This window comes from Pongo abelii, chromosome 16 (assembly GCF_028885655.2).
Source record: "Pongo abelii isolate AG06213 chromosome 16, NHGRI_mPonAbe1-v2.0_pri, whole genome shotgun sequence".
In the NCBI taxonomy this organism is placed as follows: Eukaryota; Metazoa; Chordata; class Mammalia; order Primates; family Hominidae; genus Pongo; species Pongo abelii.
In genome coordinates this window covers 68,235,930-68,254,302 of record NC_072001.2, presented here as the reverse complement: position 1 = coordinate 68,254,302, position 18,373 = coordinate 68,235,930, and the positions used below count along the sequence as shown (strand labels likewise).

Genomic DNA, 18,373 nt, shown 5'->3' with positions numbered 1-18,373 from the left:
TACTCATAAATTGTGTTGACAGCTAGTTAAACTATACTAAATTAGTAAAGAAAGTCTGTAGTGCATATTTTGAAAGACATGTCATGTAATATATGTAGTGATTTAATGTTATTTAAATGTTAACAAGTAACAGTATTTAAGAACTTATGTAAAAGATTTATTGACTTAGAAACAAATATTTCAAAAGCTTAAATTTATTGTCATGTGCTGTTTTGTTGTGTTTTATGTGGGATTTTAAGTTCTAAAGTTAGGTTGTTAACTAACACTGGCCAGGGGTGTTAGACCCTAACACTGGTCTAGGGTTTTAGACCAAAATCATATACAATAAGATTAATTCTTGTAAGTCCCTTTGGAAGTCAAATTTTAGAGACCAACATACAGCTTTTAGGAGGACTGACGCAATTGGCTTTTTTTCTCCATCTTTGGAATATAATGTTGTTTTTTAAGTTGAGCACCAGATGAAATACTTTGTTTGCGTTTAAGGGCTGTGTTGTGTGAATAATTAAACACTAGGGAAATGGTAATAATAATAGCAGATTCTTCTGTAACACTTATAAAACGATCTGCCAGGTATTGTTCTAAGTGTTTTGCATATATTCATTTAATCTCCCCTAAACCCATGAGACAGAAACTATTATTTTTATCTCCATTTTGGAAATAAGAAAACTGAAACACAGAAATTTTAAGTAATTTGTCCATGGCCACACAGCTGGTGAGCTCTGTGCAGCTAACTACTACACTAGCCTGCTTGCTCATGGTCCTCATTTTAGAGAGCTGTGCTTACACAGTGAGAGATGCACAAACAAGGACTAACTGAAAGAATCGGAGAGTTGTCTCGAGTTTGTTCTAAGGCATATACTCATAAAATGGGATGATAGATATCATCTGTATCATTTAAATTGTTTCTTTTTTAAACTTAAATCATTAAATAAGTTAAATACATAGATTATGTGGTTCCACTGTAATTAATATGCCTCTTGCAATTTTGTTCATTTATTCATCTAAATCTTGTGTGTGTGTCTGTGTCTGTGTGTGTGTGTGTGTGTGTGTGTGTGAGAGAGAGAGAGAGAGAGAGAGAATGAGTGAATGACAAGCACCTGCTGGCCTTGCTTATCTGAAGCTACATCTAAATCATTTTTTCCCTTTGAGCAGAGCTAAACTTAACCCAAGCCCCTTCCTATGTTATCACAATCCCTAACCAGATTTTGCTGAAATTTTAAAAAGTACTTTGCTAGTGACAATTTAACTAACCTCATACAGCAGACTGAGTTTTCTTGGCTGATGTGGATTATAATGAGGCACAACATTGTGAATTATTCACTAATTATTAACCCTCAAAGGTAGCACAATTTAATCCAGATGTTTATGGAATGCTTATTGTTTTTGATGAATAGAATAACCCTTTACCTTAAGTATGAAGACAGTTTGAAAGTGACAGCCAAATGGAATAGGACCATGATAATAGATATGTCTGCTGAACTATTATTCTATCAGTTTAATTAAAATAATCATTGGAAAGTCTGATTTTCTGAATCAATTTCTTAGAAAATAAAATTTAGGCCAGGTGCGGTGTCTCATGCCTGTAATCCCAGTACTTGGGGAGGCTGAGGTGGGTGGATTACCTGAAGTCAGCAGTTCAAGAACAGCCTGGGCAACATGGCAAAACCCCGTCTCTACTAATAATACAAAAATTAGCCAGGCGTGGTGGCGTGTGCCTGTAATCCCAACTACTCAGGAGACTGAGGCAGGAGAATCACTTGAACCCAGGAGGCGGAGGTTGCAGTGAGCTGAGATCGCATCACTGCACTCCAGCCTGGACAACAGAGAGAGACTCTGTCTCAAAAAAAAAAAGGAAAAGAAAATGTAAAAATAAATTCAGAAAATATAAACAAGTATGTTATGATGACAGGTACTCAAATGCTAAGAACCAAGAACAATCTGAATATTTACAAATCTGGATAATCTTTCCTTCAGCCAAGAGAAAGTGAGAATAAAGATTTATTTATTTTATTTTTATTTTGTTTTATTTTATTTTAATTTTATTTTTTTGAGACAGAGTCTTACTCTGTTGCCCAGGCTGGAGTGCAGTGGCGTGATCTTGGCTCACTGCAACCCCCGCCTTCCGGGTTCAAGCAATTCTCCTGCCTCGGCCTCCCAAGTAGCTGGGACTATAGGCGCGTGCCACCACATCTGGCTAATTTTTTATTTTTAGTAGAGATGGGGTTTCACCGTGTTGGCCAGGCTGTTCTGAAACTCCTGACCTCAGGTGATACACTGGCCTTGGCCTCCCAAAGTGCTGGGATTATAGGCGTGAGCCACCATGGCTAGCCTAAAGATTTATTTTTGTAGGAATCTGGCTGATAAACTGATACTTCACTAGCAATGTCAGTCCCATCTAGTCATTAGCAATGTCAGTCACATCTAGTTAAGTGTTATGTCTCTAATAAAGGAACTAGAAAGATCCAGTACAGGTCCAATAAAATTAGAGATTTAGATAGGGCCAGAGATAGTGAGGTGTATCATATTTGGTTTTTCTAGTAGATTTTATTGATTAGGAAACAGGAACATAAAGTTTATATGACTTGCCCTAGATCATGTAGCTTCTACTTAGAGACAAAGGAAGGTCCAGAGCTAAAGCTTTCTAACTCCTGGCTCTGCTCTTCTATTGTATTGCCTTCCCTTGGGTAAAGGAGTATTCTTAAATATTTATATAAATAAGAACAGTGAAAAAAAATCAATTTCCTTTGCTTGAGGTTCTTTATATAATCATTGTGTGCTATATGTTTGTCACTAGATAATTTGAGATTTTTCTCCTTTGTAGGTAAGACAGAATGTCAAAATATTTAAATTTTTCTATGTAGATATTTAGTTTTAGATAAAAGTTTTTATGGGACGTTTTCTTCAAGTAAATTCAAATGAAGCTCAAGTAATTCCTTTGGCATTTTTTTCAGAATTGCTTCAGATTGCTGGAATTAGCCCACATGGTAATGCTTTAGGAGCATCAATGCAGCAACAGGTAAATCAACAAATACCTCAGGAAAAACGAGGAGGTGAAGTATTGGATTCTTCTCATGATGACATAAAACTTGAAAAAAGTAATATTTTGCTGCTTGGACCAACTGGGTCAGGTAAATAACTTGCTGAGAAAATTTACTACTCATTTTAAAAATCAGAATATAAATGATTCTATAACCTGTATCTTGTGATTGAAGTATTATGGCTCTTGAGAAGAAAATCTAAGGCCAGTCATCTAGATACACTATCAGTATTCCTGCATAGAATACAAACTGAATTTGAGGCATTGGTGTTGCCCTTCAGGCCAATCCCTAACATCTTAACAGGAATAATAAAATAAAAAACAGCTATATTTAAATAATAATAGATCGGATGTAGTGGCTCACACCTGTAATCCCAGCATTTTGGGAGACAAAGGTGGGAGGATCACTTGAGGCCAAGAGTTTGAGACCAGCCTAGGCAACATAGCAAGACTCTATCTCTATAAAAAATAAAGTATTAGTTGGGTGTGGTAGCACGTGCCTGTAGTCCTGAGGCTGAGGCAGGAGGATCACTTAAGCCCAGGAGATTGAGGCTGGAGTGAGCCATGATCACAGGCTGCACTCTAGCCTGGGTGACAGAGCAAGACCCTGTCTCTAAAAAAAATAATAGCAGAGGAAGGATGTAGCAATTGACAACTTTTTATTATATACTACTAAAATTTATTTTGCATTTTTATTGAAAAATTGTGTGCCAATATATTTTCAGTAAACTTTTAGTGACTGTTTCTATTTGTAGGTAAAACTCTGCTGGCACAAACCCTAGCTAAATGCCTTGATGTCCCTTTTGCTATCTGTGACTGTACAACTTTGACTCAGGCTGGATACGTAGGCGAAGATATTGAATCTGTGATTGCCAAACTACTCCAAGACGCCAATTATAATGTGGAAAAAGCACAACAAGGTATGTTTTCAGCATGGTCTGTCCCCAGGTTTAGTATATTGGGGAATCAGTCTAATATTAAGAGACAATATAATTCTTGTTTTGATTCAAGGACTAAAATTCTGTAATTATATAAAAGTACCTTTGTTACATAATTTCTAGCATACTGATTAAGGGCCACATAGTTTGCTTTGCCTTATTGTCACTAAGCTGGCTGGTAGGATTAAAAACAAGCCAAATTACTGTCCCATTAGATCCTTAATACTATCATTGCTTTTCTTGTTTTAACTCCCCTCAAGACTTCCACTGCTTAGATTAAGACAGGACAGGGCAGGGGCAAGGGAGGAGGGTACCAGATGACTCTAGAAACAGTTTAGCCTGTTGACCTACAGGATGTCATGGATGCTGCGTTGCTCCTTCATTTATCATCTGTTCTTGTTCACGTGAAGAGCATGACAGCTTCCTGTTCAAATTTCTTTAAGACAAGAATATAGGCGGGAAAGAGTAAGCTAAAGTTTTGTTAATACTAGCACTGCAGATACCTCCTGCTTCCATACTATAAAGAATTCATATACGTTAGTGGGGCAAATCACTGTTGTCAAGGAGATTTTGTTACCATACGTAAATGTTACTCTGTAGAGCAGATTACAAAGCAGTTGTGCAAAATGATGGATGGGAGAAATAAAAGTGCATTTTTATAATGTCAAGCTATTGCATATGTTAAGTATGAAAGATCAAATAACTTTGCTCTCTAGCTACCTAAGTATTTTAAAGCTGAGGCTATCTTGTGTATATCTTTTTCGTATTATAAATAGAATCCTCCTTAAATTATAGGAATTGTCTTTCTGGATGAAGTAGATAAGATTGGCAGTGTGCCAGGCATTCATCAGTTACGGGATGTAGGTGGAGAAGGCGTTCAGCAAGTAAGCAGTTGAATATTTTGTTCAAGCCCACTAAAAGGAAGGGAATACATCAACCTCCCAAATATTGTACGTTTGGTTTCACATTCAATTAGATTCTGTTTTGTTTATTTCTTCCGCCCCCAAACTCCACATATCATTTTGAAGTAGTTTAGATCCTAAAAGAAAGTTGTTGACAATTTGAAATAACAAATTACCTTGTTAGGAAATTTAAAATATTTTGAAGAACAGAAAAAATGAAATTTAATCTTTTTTTTTCTCAAAGGCCCAGTTAAACATTTCTAGAATACTTTTGAAGAAAGTTATGATTCTAACTAGACATGAATGAACTATGTACATGCTTCTTATTCCTTCCACTTATTTAGAAGATAGGTATAAAATAATGTTTAATTCCTTGCAGAGCCATACTTGAAGTCACAATGATCTATTGGCCAACTTGACCTTTTAATGATAACTAATTATGACATAAACTATTAAAGGGTGAAGAAAATTGTTTCACTTTTTGACAGAGACATAGAGAGGTATAATCACACTTATGTGCTGGAAATTTTTTTTTATAAAAGCATCTCCAAATATAGGTAGTCTCAAAGTTTAATACTGTAAGTGGAATAGAATTTTAATTTATGTGAAAGACATATCTTCAACTGTTTTCTAATTTTGAATGTTCCCACCATGTTTGAACACCATTTTATACAGTCATAATTCTGTGTTTATGTCAGAATTATGTCTTTACTATCAAAAACAACCTCTCAGGTTGACTGTTTTCCTGAATTACAATGCATCAAGTTCTGTAACCATTTCAAATAAATGTATTAATTATTAATGTGATAAATGCATTAGATTTTCTTGTTAGTTATAGGAATGTGGGAGTTTCGTTAGGTATGTGCATTGACCATAATCACATATTGTTTTCCCCATTTAATCCCATTGTCTAAAGTATAATAAATAATGTACTTATATGGTGATGCTATAAATCATTTGTTCTTTATTTAGGGCTTATTAAAACTACTAGAAGGCACAATAGTCAATGTTCCAGAAAAGAATTCCCGAAAGCTCCGTGGAGAAACAGTTCAAGTTGATACAACAAACATCCTGTTTGTGGCATCTGGTGCTTTCAATGGTTTAGACAGAATCATCAGCAGGAGGAAAAATGAAAAGGTAAGTTTTTCTGAGGGGTTACTAGAAGGATAGAGAGCATTTAAAGGATGTACACTCAGTTTCCATTCTCATATCTGCGGGCTACCAGTCATAGTTTTAATTATAAGAGTTGGGTTTTCTTAGAGCATATCAGAAATATACAGGGAAGGGTGCGGTGACTCAATGCCTATAATCCCAGTTCTTTGGGAGGCCAAGGCGGGCAGATTGCCTGAGCTCAGGAGTTCAGGACCAGCCTGGCCAACATGAAACCCTGTCTCTACTAAAAATACAAAAAATTAGCCAGGAGTGGTGGTGGGTGCCTGTAATCCCAGCTACTTGGGAGGCTGAGGCAGGAGAATCGCTTGAACATGGGAGGCGGAGGTTGCAGTGAGCCAAGATTGCGCCACTGCACTCCAACCTGGGCGATAGAGTGAGACTCCGTCTCAAAAAATAAAAAAACAAAGAAATATACAGTAAGTCCTCACTTAACGTCATCCCATAGATTCTTGGAAACTGCAACTTTAAGCGAAATGACACTTAACAAACTAATTTTTCCTCATCAGTTTCATAAGGAAATTATGTTGAACAAAATGACATTATTGGAGGACATGTTGTATGTTGTTTCATTTAAAGTTGCAGTTTCCAAGAACCCATCAACAATGTTAAGTGAGGACTTGCTGTATTTGTTTTTTTTTTTAAACTTCAGAGTAGGCTGGGCGCGGTGGCTCACACCTGTAATCCTAGCACTTTGTGAGGCCGAGGTGGGCAGATCATGAGATCAGGAGATCCAGACCATCCTGGCTAATATGGTGGAACTCCGTCTCCACTAATTAGCCGGGCGTGGTGGCAGGCACCTGTAATCCCAGCTACTTGGGAGGCTGAGGCAGGGGACTCCCTTGAACCCAGGAGGTGGAGGTTACAGTGAGCCGAGATTGCGCCACTGAGCCACTGCACTCCAGCCTGGGCAACAGAGCAAGACTCTGTTTTAAAAAAAAACAAAAAAAACCTGAAGGGGTGGGTCGCCCCTCCAAACCTGTGGGTGTTTCTCGTTAGGTGGAACGAGAGACTTGGAAAAGAAAAAGACACAGAGACAAAGTATAGAGAAAGAAATAAGGGGACCCAGGGGACCAGCGTTCAGCATATGGAGGATCCCTCTGGCTTCTGAGTTCCCTTAGTATTTATTGATTATTTGTCGGTGTTTCTCAGAGAGGGGGATGTGTCATGGTCACAAGACAATAGTGGGGAGAGGGTCAGCAGACAAACACGTGAACAAAGGTCTTTGCATCATAGACAAGGTAAAGAATCAAGTGCTGTGCTTTAGATATGCATACACATAAACATCTCAATGCTTTGCTAAGCAGTATTGCTGCCCGCATGTCTCACCTCCAGCCCTAAGGCGGTTTTTCCCTATCTCAGTAGATGGAATGTACAATGGGGTTTTATACCGAGACATTCCGTTGCCCAGGGACGGGCAGGAGACAGATGCCTTCCTCTTGTCTCAACTGCAAGAGGCATGCCTTCCTCTTATACTAATCCTCCTCAGCACAGACCCTTTACGGGTGTCGGGCTGGGGGACGGTCAGGTCTTTCCCTTCCCACGAGGCCATATTTCAGACTATCACATGGGGAGAAACCTTGGACAATACCTGGCTTTCCTAGGCAGAGGTCCCTGCGGCCTTCCGCAGTGTTTTGTGTCCCTGGGTACTTGAAATTAGGGAGTGGTGATGACTCTTAAGGAGCATACTGCCTTCAAGCATTTGTTTAACAAAGCACATCTTGCACAACCCTTAATCCATTTAACCCTGAGTTTGACACAGCACATGTTTCAGAGAGCACGGGGTTGGGGGTAAGGTCACAGATTAACCGCATCTCGAGGCAGAAGAATTTTTCTTAGTACAGAACAAAATGGAGTCTCTTATGTCTACTTCTTTCTACACAGACATAGTAACAATCTGATCTCGCTTTTCCCCACAAAAAACAAAAAAAACAAAAGCCAACTTCAGAGTAGTAAATTGAAAGATTTCTAAATATCATCCATATATGGGCTTTTATTTTATTTTTTTGGAGATGGAGTCTTGCTCTGTCACCAGGTTGGAGTGCAGTGGAGCGATCTAGGCTTACTGCAACCTCTGTCTCCTGGGTTCAAGTGATTCTTGTGCCTCCGCTTCGTGAGTAGCTGGGATTACAGGCACGCGCCACCACACCCAGCTAATTTTTGCATTTTTAGTAGAGACGCGGTTTCACCATGTTGGCCAGGATGGTCTTGATCTCCTGACCTCGTGATCCGCCCACCTCGGCCTCTCAAAATTCTGGGATTACAGGCATGAGCCACCGCGCCCGGCCTCTATGGGCATTTTAAAAGTGTAACTTGATGAGTTCAACTTAATATTTTATCTAGGGAGTTCATTATTGGAGGTAGTTGCTGCATCAGTACAATTTCTATTCATTCCTCCTGCCCAATTTACTGGTGCCCAATAAAGTTTATCTCCATTGCCCTTGCTCATAGAGTCTGCCATAGATCACTGCTGACATTCACCAATGGAGGGGAGCATTTTGGCAGATCCGGGAAGGGTTGTGGTCCCACCTAGTTTTATAGGTGTTTCTTCTTATAAACCCCTGCTTTTAATTGGGACTGGGACTTGTTTCTTCATATCCTCATAGTACATGCCCAGTACTTATTTTTTGATTGAGTACAACAAAATGTAATGTCAGCATAGCGGCAGGAAGCCCAGAAAACACCTGTATTTTCCATGGTTTTGTAGTTTGCATAATAGCCACGAGTGATCACTTTTATATTATATAACATTCTATTTGAAATCTTTATGTCATAGATCAGCTGTGTGCTATATTGCTTGCTGTTAAGTCTTCTTGGTCTTGAATGTACTAGTTTAAGTAATAGTTTAATAGTAGTAAAAAATAATAATCATAATAATAACCACATAATGATGTGGTTGTCCATGGTAGTTCCTTTGCCTGACCTAGGTGAGGAAACACTTTTAAAAATACTAACCGTGTCATGTAATTATTGTTATTCCTCAGTACCAGGCCTTATTCAGCATGGATATGGTTAGATTTTTATTTTTCTGCTAATTTATGCAAAATTTCAATAGCAGCCAAAACATAACTTAATATGAAAATTTGTTTTTTGTGTCATTGAAATACTGCATAAATTAGCCTAACAAATTAGAAAGAAGAAATTATTTCTTTGGGGGTGTGTGTGTGAGAGAGAGAACCTCGTATTTGAAACTCTGTAACTAAAAGCAAAGACCATGTTCTAATATTTATTTATAATTAATACTTCATACTTCCAAAAAGGATTTGAAGCTAGAAACATGTAGGACAGAAGATTTGAAAGTAATGTCAGAAAAGGAATCAGAAGTACACAGAAGGAAGGTTTCAGTTGTTATTCTGATTTGTTGAGAATTAGGTCACTCCATTTAGCTGTGAACTTTATTAATGAAAATTAGGGGAGCAATCATGGGCTCTAGTTCTTATTAACCTTGACTGAAGCAAGCTCTATATGCCTTCCATATGCTCTAGTTCTTATTACCTGGCCCCACCTCCTAATAATACAGGGTTAGGATTTCAATATACAAATTTGGGGACACTTAAATATTCAGTCCATTGCAGACAGATTTTTTGAGACAGTCTTGCTTTGTCGCCCAGGCTGGAGTGCAGTGGCATGATCTCAGCTCCCTGCAACCTCCGCGACTCTGAGGTTCAAGCAATCCTCCTGCCTTGGCCTCCCGAGCAGCTGGGATTATAGGTGCACACCACCACGCCCAGCTACTTTTTGTATTTTTAGTAGAGACAGGGTTTCACCATGTTGGCCAGGCTGGTGTCGAACTCCTAACCTCAACTGATTCACCCGCCTCAGCCTCCCAAAGTGCTGAGATTACAGGCATGAGCCACCAGGTCCAGCCTGCAAACAGATTTTTAGCTTAGGCTATGTTTGCACATTATCATGTACTTCTCTTGTTCTTTTGACAAAAGCTATATGACATGTCAAAATTAAACTTTTTGGGAATTGCCTGGAGTACAGTTCATTTATGTTGACTGAAGCAAGATCCATATGCCTTTATACACCCAACCTTGTTCAGCAAAGTTAGCATTCGTTTTATTTTTTTATGTTTTTGAGGACTCTAGCTTTGCAAGAGTTAACATTCTTGTTTGATGTCATTCTTACATGTTTTTTATAAAATCTAAATTATTCTAACTGTATGCAGACCAAAATCATGATTTTAGAAGAATCATGACTTAAGACACTAACAGATAATTTTCTCGTTAGGCTGCTTGTAGCTCCGTATTTATAGTTTTTTACCTTTTGGAAACCACACTCATCTAGAAGTTTTGAATAAACCCTGCAACCTTATTATCTGAGTTCCAAGGAACTCCCTTTGTAGTTCTTACCGGCTTTTATTAGAATTCATTCTTTGTGTGTTGGTTATTACATAGTGGTTAGGTTCTCAATTCTGAAGGCAGACAGACCTGAGTTCAAATTCTGGCTTTGCCACTTACAGCAATAAGATTTTGGTCAAGATATTAAACTCTCTAAGCCTGTTTTTTTTCTTTGTAAAATGTAAATGATAATAAAACTTTCTTCATAGAGTTGTTACAAAGATCATATGAAATATGTATGAAAAGTACTTAATACACTATCATTTGATTCTACTAATTATAAATATGCATCATTTCTTTGGCAGTATCTTGGATTTGGAACACCATCTAATCTGGGAAAAGGCCGAAGGGCTGCAGCTGCTGCAGACCTTGCTAATCGAAGTGGGGAATCAAATACTCACCAAGACATTGAAGAAAAAGATCGGTTATTGCGTCATGTGGAAGCCAGAGATCTGATTGAGTTTGGCATGATTCCTGAGTTTGTGGGACGGTTGCCTGTGGTGGTTCCATTGCATAGTCTAGATGAGAAAACACTTGTACAAATACTAACTGAGCCACGAAATGCTGTTATTCCTCAGTACCAGGCCTTATTCAGCATGGATAAGGTTAGATTTTTATTTTTTTTACTTAGTTATTTTTTATTTTCTTGCTATTGAAATTCTATATAAATTAACCTAACAACAAAAACAAATTCTGCTCATCTAGAATACCAGCCTATTCCTTACTAAATATGGATCTAGGAATCAAGGAAGGCATAATTGTATTATGTTAGAATTTAGGAGTTGTCTTTATTTTTTCTGAATTAAAACCATCATTATAGCCTAAAGCCCAAGAAAAATAATGCCATTAGCCTACCTCAACACCTCCAAGCCAGGCGTACAGGATTGTCCTTTCAGTCTTGATATTCTAAATGCTTTTGTTGTGACATACTGTGTATATTTTTATATTATTTTGCCAAAATAGTTTTATTAATCCCACATATACATCTCTGTAGCCAAACACCTAGCCCACATACCCAATTGGATAACAAATGGTTTGGGTTTTGTGAACTTTGTGTCTCTAAATATCAGTCTCTTCTTCTCCATTGCCACTGCCTCAAGTCAAGCCCCTTTGATATTATTCACCTTGACCCATGCATTTAGTTCTTAATTGGTCTGCCTGTCTCATGTCTGTCTGTGACTATCACCACCAAAATATCATTATCTTCCTCTTTACTTCTGGAATGGATCATTGAGAACAGTGCCCAACAAATGGATACTAAGTTCTTAAATATTTATTGAATGATTAAAGATAAGGCTAATGTTTTTACTCCCTTGCTTAAAATCCTCCAGTGGTTCCCTAGTCTTATTTAGATGTCTCCCGCTTTGCTGCTCCCTTAGCTCCATGTACATACACTGGACTATAAATGCTAGTTTGCTAATCTGTCATCTGTCATCACACAATAGACTGTAAGTTGCTTGGCAAAGATGATGTCTGTTCATCATTAAATCCCTAGTATGTAACACACAGAGGTTTAGTAAATGTTGAAAAAAATCCTAGGGAGTCCATGTTAATCTAGAAAACATCTTCAAGCTTCAGAACAAACTTGCAATTCATAATACTGATACTGTCATGGATTAATTGATAGAAGCAATTGCTTCTTGAAGGCAGGGTTCCAAAACACCATGAGAAATTGTGCCCTTACTTAATGGTACATTTTCTAGAGGTAGAAATTAACAATAAAAGTTACAATTTATTTTTAATGTATTTGTAGTGTGAACTGAATGTTACTGAGGATGCTTTGAAAGCTATAGCCAGATTGGCACTAGAACGAAAAACAGGTGCACGAGGCCTTCGGTCCATAATGGTGAGTTGGCATTATTCTATAAAAACAATTATTTCTTAGTCTGAGTTTTGAGTATATTAAGCTTCCCTGTTTTCCTTTTGGAAAATATATATATATATTTTGAGACAGAGTCTCAAATAAAGGAGTGCAGTGGTGCGATCTTGGCTCACTGCAATCTCCATCTCCCAGGCTGAGGCTCAAGCAGTCTTCCCACCTTAGCCTCCCAAGTAGCTGGAACCATAGGCAAGAACCACCACACCTGGCTAATTTTTGTATTTTTAGTGGAGACGGGGTTTCACCATGTTGGCCAGTCTGGTCTCAAACTCCTGACCTCAGGTGATCTGCTTGCCTCAGCCTCCCAAAGTGCTGGGATTACAGGCGTGAGCCACCACGCCTGGCCTGAATTTTTTTTTTTTTAATCACAGTAGATTATATTTTGCTTTTTCTCAAAAAGGAACTTCAAGGTGTTTGCAACAAAGGACATAGACATAATATGATTAATGACACAGAAAATCGAGATTGGGTCTGGTAACTCACACCTATAAATCCCAACACTTTGGAAGGCCAAGGGAGGAGGATTGCTTGAGCCCAGGAGGTTGAGACCAGCCTGGGCAACATAGACCCTCATCTCTCAAAACAAACAAAAAATAAAAAAAAAAGAAGAGGCCGGGCATGGTGGCTTATGCCCATAATCCTAGCACTTTGGGAGGCTGAGGCAGGTGGATTGCCTGAGCTCAGGAGTTCAAGACCAGCCTGGACAACATGGCAAAACCCCATCTTTACTAAAAATACAAAAAATTGGCCAGATGTGGTGGCTTACGCCTGTAATCACAGCTATAATCCCAAATATATATATATATACACACACACACACACATATGTTTATTTATATAATCCCAAATATATATATTTGTTTTGTTTGTTTCTTTTTCCTTGAGTGAATGGATTCCAATTTGTGATTTTTTTTTTTTTATTATTATACTTTAAGTTTTAGGGTACATGTGCACAATGTGCAGGTTAGTTACATATGTATACATGTGCCATGCTGGTGTGCTGCACCCATTAATTCGCCATTTAGCATTAGGTATATCTCCTAATGCTATTCCTCTCCCCTCCCCCCACCAATTTGTGATTTATAGAATAAAAGCACTTGTATGTAATCTGTTTTCAATGTGGTTCATTACTTTTTATTTCTTTAGGAAAAGCTGTTACTAGAACCAATGTTTGAAGTCCCTAATTCTGATATCGTATGTGTGGAGGTTGACAAAGAAGTAGTAGAAGGAAAAAAGGAACCAGGATACATCCGGTAAAGTGTATTTTCAAGCCAGAACAGATAGAAAATTTAAGATGAGCTCCTCATTGCTATGTTTATTGGTTTGTCATTTTAAAATTACATAAAAATTATTATATTTCTAAGGGAAGCAGTAATCTCAAGTTTTATGTAGAAAAATCTAATTTGGGTATTATAAAATAATAGTATTTTGTGAGTCTTTGAAAGTTGATCTTCAGGCCGGGTGTGGTGGCTCACACCTGTAATCCCAGCACTTCAGGAGGCCGAGGTGGGCGGATCACGAGGTCAAGAGATAGAGACCATCCTGGCCAACATGGTGAAACTCTGTCTCTACTAAAAATACAAAAATTAGCTGTGCGTGGTGGTGTGTGTCTGTAGTCCCAGCTACTCGGGAGGCTGAGGCAGGAGAATCACTTGAACCTGGGAGGTAGAGGTTGCAATGAGCCAAGATCGCACCACTGCACTCCAGCCTGGGTGACAAAGTGAGACTCGGTCTCAAAAAATATATAAAAAAAGGCAATGGGCTGGATTTGGCTAGCAAGCTATAGTTTCCTAACCCCTGATTTATTCAATAAATGTTTACTATGCAATGCTTGACATTAATGTTACCTACACAAAAGCTAGGTTTCTGTTTAACTCAGTCATAAGGTATGTTATGTTTTATGTTTGCTTATGTTCCAAGATAACTTTAGAAGCAGTTGATTTGTTTTGAACAACCTTAGTTATCCAGAGAGATATAATCTTTTATTTTTATTGTTTAATGACGTTGATGTATGACTTTTAAAGGAATTGTGGTGATCTGAATTATCATTTTTACTAGTTTGAGACAAGACGGATTTGATCAGAAATAGCTTCTTTACCATATACATATGCTAAATTCCAGCATTTGAGTTGAAATAACAGATGATACTTTCTTGGAGAAGAGGATTTTTTAAGCCTTCACAATTGAAGCCATATTGTCCTTTTTTTTCTCCCCCCCCAGTAATAAATTTGTCAGGGAAAATGCTGGGAAGTTTATTTGCAACTCTTGGTTGTATAGTCTGTTTCCCATATTACTAAGCAATTCCTTTTTTTTTTTTTTTTTTTTTTGAGACGAAGTCTCGCTCTGTCGCCCAGGCTGGAGTGCAGTGGTATGATTTCGGCTTACTGCAACCTCCACCTCCTGGGTTCAAGCGATTCCCTTGCCTCAGCCTCCTGAGTAGCTGGGACTACAGGCGTGTGCCACCACACCCGGCTAATTTTTGTATTTTTAGTAGAGATGGGGTTTCAACATGTTGGCCAGGCAGGTCTTGAACTCCTGACCTCAAGTGATCAGCCCTCCTCGGCCTTCCAAAGTGCTGGGATTACAGATGTGAGCCACTGTGTCTGGCCTAAGCAGTCTTAATATTAAAAGTGCTCCTAATATTTTCTGTTATCGTGGCTTTCTTAGCTAGGGGAGGTTACTTTGCTGTTTTGATTTTAAAGATCATGTTTACCTCCATTTTTTATTTTAAAAAAACAAACATGGCTTTTCATTGTAGAGCTCCAACAAAAGAATCCTCTGAAGAGGAGTATGACTCTGGAGTTGAAGAAGAAGGATGGCCCCGCCAAGCAGATGCTGCAAACAGCTAAACTGTCATATTGCTGTCCTGTATATACAGCTTTTCCTTCTTTTGTTTAGGATCATAATTGTCTCTACAGTCTGATATTAAAGGCATTGGATCTATCTTGGATATCATACATGGTCAGAGAAGCCTTTAGGATAAGAATCAGATCATGTATATTATTGTAACATCACATTGATTTTACAGAGGATGTTATATGGACTTTAAATGACACAATGTTTAGAGATAAAATGTACATTATTTTGGTTCAGTTTTAAAAAAAAATATGCTTTAACAAAATTCTTAGGAATTCTTTTAAGCAATGCAGGTATTGCGATAACGTAGATTTTACAATAATGTTACTCTACAAATGGGAAAATAAATTCTTTAAAATTGAATATTGAGATACCATTCTTTAGTGTTACCTTTTTTACCCACATGTGTTTCTGAAAATATTGGAATTTTATTCATCTTAAAAATTGGACCAGGTAGGCCGGGCATGGTGGCTCACGCCTGTAATCCCAGCACTTTGGGAGGCCGAGGCGGGTGGATCACGAGGTCAGGAGTTCAAGACCAGCCTGGCCAAGATGGTGAAACCCCAGCTCTACTAAAAATATGAAAAATTAGCTGGGCGCTGTGACAGGCACCTGTAATCCCAGCTACTCGGGAGGCTGAGGCAGGAGAATCGCTTGAACTCGGAGGGCAAAGGTTACAGTGAGCTGAGATCGTGCCACTGCACTCCCGCCTGGGCGACAAAGTGAGACTCCGTCTCAGCGCAAAAAAAAAAAATTGGACCAGGTAGTTTTCAAGTAGTTAAACATTTCATTGAAAAATACCCTGAAGAACTATATTTTGATAATTGGTTTAGCTGTATTCCTAGTCTTATCTGCTAATGCATGACACTAACATCCCAATTGGTTCTGTAAAAAAGGCCATTGTCTGATTTATTTACCATCTTTTTTTTTTTTTTTTTTTTGAGCGGTGTCTCATGCTGTCCCAAGCTGGAGTGCAGTGGTACGATCTTGGCTCACTGCAACCTGCGCCTCCCAGGTTCAAGCAATTTTCCTGCCTCAGCCTTCCGAGTAGCTGGGATTATAGGCACGCACCACCACACCTGGCTAATTTTTGTATTTTTAGTAGAGACAGGGTTTCACCCTGTTGGCCAGGCTAGTCTCTAACTCCTGACCTTGTGATCTGCTGGCCTCGGCCTCTCAAAGTGCTGGGATTGCAGGCGTAAGCCACCACACCCGGCCTTATTTACCATCTTTAATCCATTTTATTACTATGGGTGAGTACATGGAATTGAAGTCTAGCTTAAATCTTCAGAAAGTTATATATCTATTTTATTTTATTTTTTTGAGACAGAGTCTTGCTGTGTCACCCAGGCTGGAGTGCAGTGGCACAATCTTGGCTCACTGCAACCTCTGACTCCCGGGTTCAAGCGATTCTCATGCCTCAGCCTCCTGAATAGCTGGGACTACAGGCGTGCACCACCACACCTGGCTAATTTTTTGTATTTTTAGTAGAGACGGGGTTTCGCCATGTTGCCCAGGCTGGTCTCTCCTGAGCTCAGGCAATCCGGCCACCTTGGCCTCTGAAAGTGCTAAGATTACAGGCATGAGCCGCCGCATCCAGCCAGAAAGATACATATCTAATTCTAGAAATAGCATGCAGTATCAGTCATAGTAACAGCCATGTGCTACCTAAATAAAATTTCTTGATATTGTGTATTTAACCTGAAGTATTGAGCTAGTTTTTTTGTTTTTTGATGCTGAACATTTTGGTCTAATTCTTTGGCTTCTTAGAACATTAAAGAAAAATCTATGTTTTGCTGTCAGCCAAAGTAAATGTGTTCACACTAACATATAAGTTACTAACCTTCATTATACAGCAAAGCTAAAAAGTGGTGGGCTATTTGGGGTCTTAATGAAAATTGTATCATTTAATTCCATAAATATTAAAATATTTGGGTAACTTTTAAGCTTTTTTTTCTTTCCTTCTATAATGGTGGTACAAGTTCTATATTCATTCAGTTTAATCTCATTTGAAATTGTTTAAATCAGAGCATATGTAAATATTTGTTCTTTTTTTTGGTTTATAGACTCTTGAGCTTTCCTTTTACACAGTTTTTTTTAGGGAAAAACTGAAGCTATTAGGAAATTCTAAATCTTGTTGATGAAGAGTTGGGCTTTCTATGATATAATTAATAAAAGGGATGTATGGTATTTATGGCTGGGTAGGATCAGAAATGCACTTTGTATACAGAGTGTTAAGGCTGGTTGCTATAGTATGGAACAGAAACACCTCTCCTTGGTCTCCCTAGTAATGGTTCAAGTTCTCCCCAGGAAGTCTTACATATTATAACTTTGTTCATTATCTTTCCCTTATAGCATCATTTTCCTTTTTGTAGAGTGGAAATCAGACTAGCTGTTAAACATATTAAGGGTAATCCTCCAGAAATGGACTGGGAGGCATTTTAGTCACAACAACTTACATTTGGCTTTGGAAGTTGTTAACAAAGCATAATTGATGTTTTTAAATCAAACATAATTTGTATCTTGGAACTTACATTTTGACATTTGAATAAAACAAAAAGACTAAATGAAAGCCAACGTGGTGGTGTGTCCATACTGCAATGGTGCAGGATCACTCTGCATTGACAACAAGCACAGCCAAACAGTGCCATTTTTAAAAGGGCACAGATATCATATGAGCTGCTTCATTCTAGGGATTGGTTAATCCTTGGCACTTCCATATCAGATAAATTCTAGCTGTGGATTCCACAGACAATGTCTGTTAAACATTTATCAAAAATCCTTTCTTAAATGTCCTGCTTGACACTAGGGACACAGACCAAGCTTTTCAGGAATCTTACTAGTCTTGTAGGCGAAACAAATACAAACTAAAGTGTATTTTAATAGTGGAAGTGAGATAGGTACCAGGTGTGGTGACATAGAAAGTGATGGCTCAGATAAGTCTGGAAGAACAAGTAGAAATTTGCCAGAAAAGAATAATGAGAACTAAATCAAAATCTCAGAAGTGTAAAACAACTAGGAAGCTGTAGGAGGTAAGAAATAAGCAACAACTGTAACTTCTTGTTAATACTCTGAAATGACCATTTAATATTCTCCTCTCCATCTAGCTAAGGACCTTGCTTCACATTTCATTGAAAAACCATTGATGGAATTCATCATCATCCCACCATCTATAAATCTATCTACTCCATCACTCAACCTTTCTCTTTAGTTACAACTGAAGTATCCCTTCTACAAAACTCAGTCACT

General features: G+C 38.2%; 1 protein-coding gene across 2 annotated transcripts in view; it reads left to right on the top strand.

Annotated features, from left to right (window-relative positions):
- The window catches only part of CLPX (caseinolytic mitochondrial matrix peptidase chaperone subunit X), a 43,291-nt gene extending 25,595 nt beyond the window's left edge, over window positions 1-17,696 (top strand). Inside the window, exons 7-15 of one of the 2 annotated variants that reach the window (XR_010137482.1) lie at window positions 2,952-3,128; window positions 3,793-3,957; window positions 4,771-4,859; window positions 5,850-6,014; window positions 10,696-10,995; window positions 12,144-12,236; window positions 13,415-13,521; window positions 15,027-15,577; window positions 16,321-17,696. Coding sequence is in view for 1 of the 2 variants with exons in the window: in XM_002825558.5 (XP_002825604.1) it covers window positions 2,952-3,128; window positions 3,793-3,957; window positions 4,771-4,859; window positions 5,850-6,014; window positions 10,696-10,995; window positions 12,144-12,236; window positions 13,415-13,521; window positions 15,027-15,117 (1,187 nt within the window). In the remaining variant the exon portion in view is untranslated. Of the gene's footprint in view, window positions 1-2,951; window positions 3,129-3,792; window positions 3,958-4,770; window positions 4,860-5,849; window positions 6,015-10,695; window positions 10,996-12,143; window positions 12,237-13,414; window positions 13,522-15,026 lie in introns of both variants that reach the window. The other variant, XM_002825558.5, reaches the window with a different exon arrangement.
- Window positions 17,697-18,373: the final 677 nt, after the last annotated feature.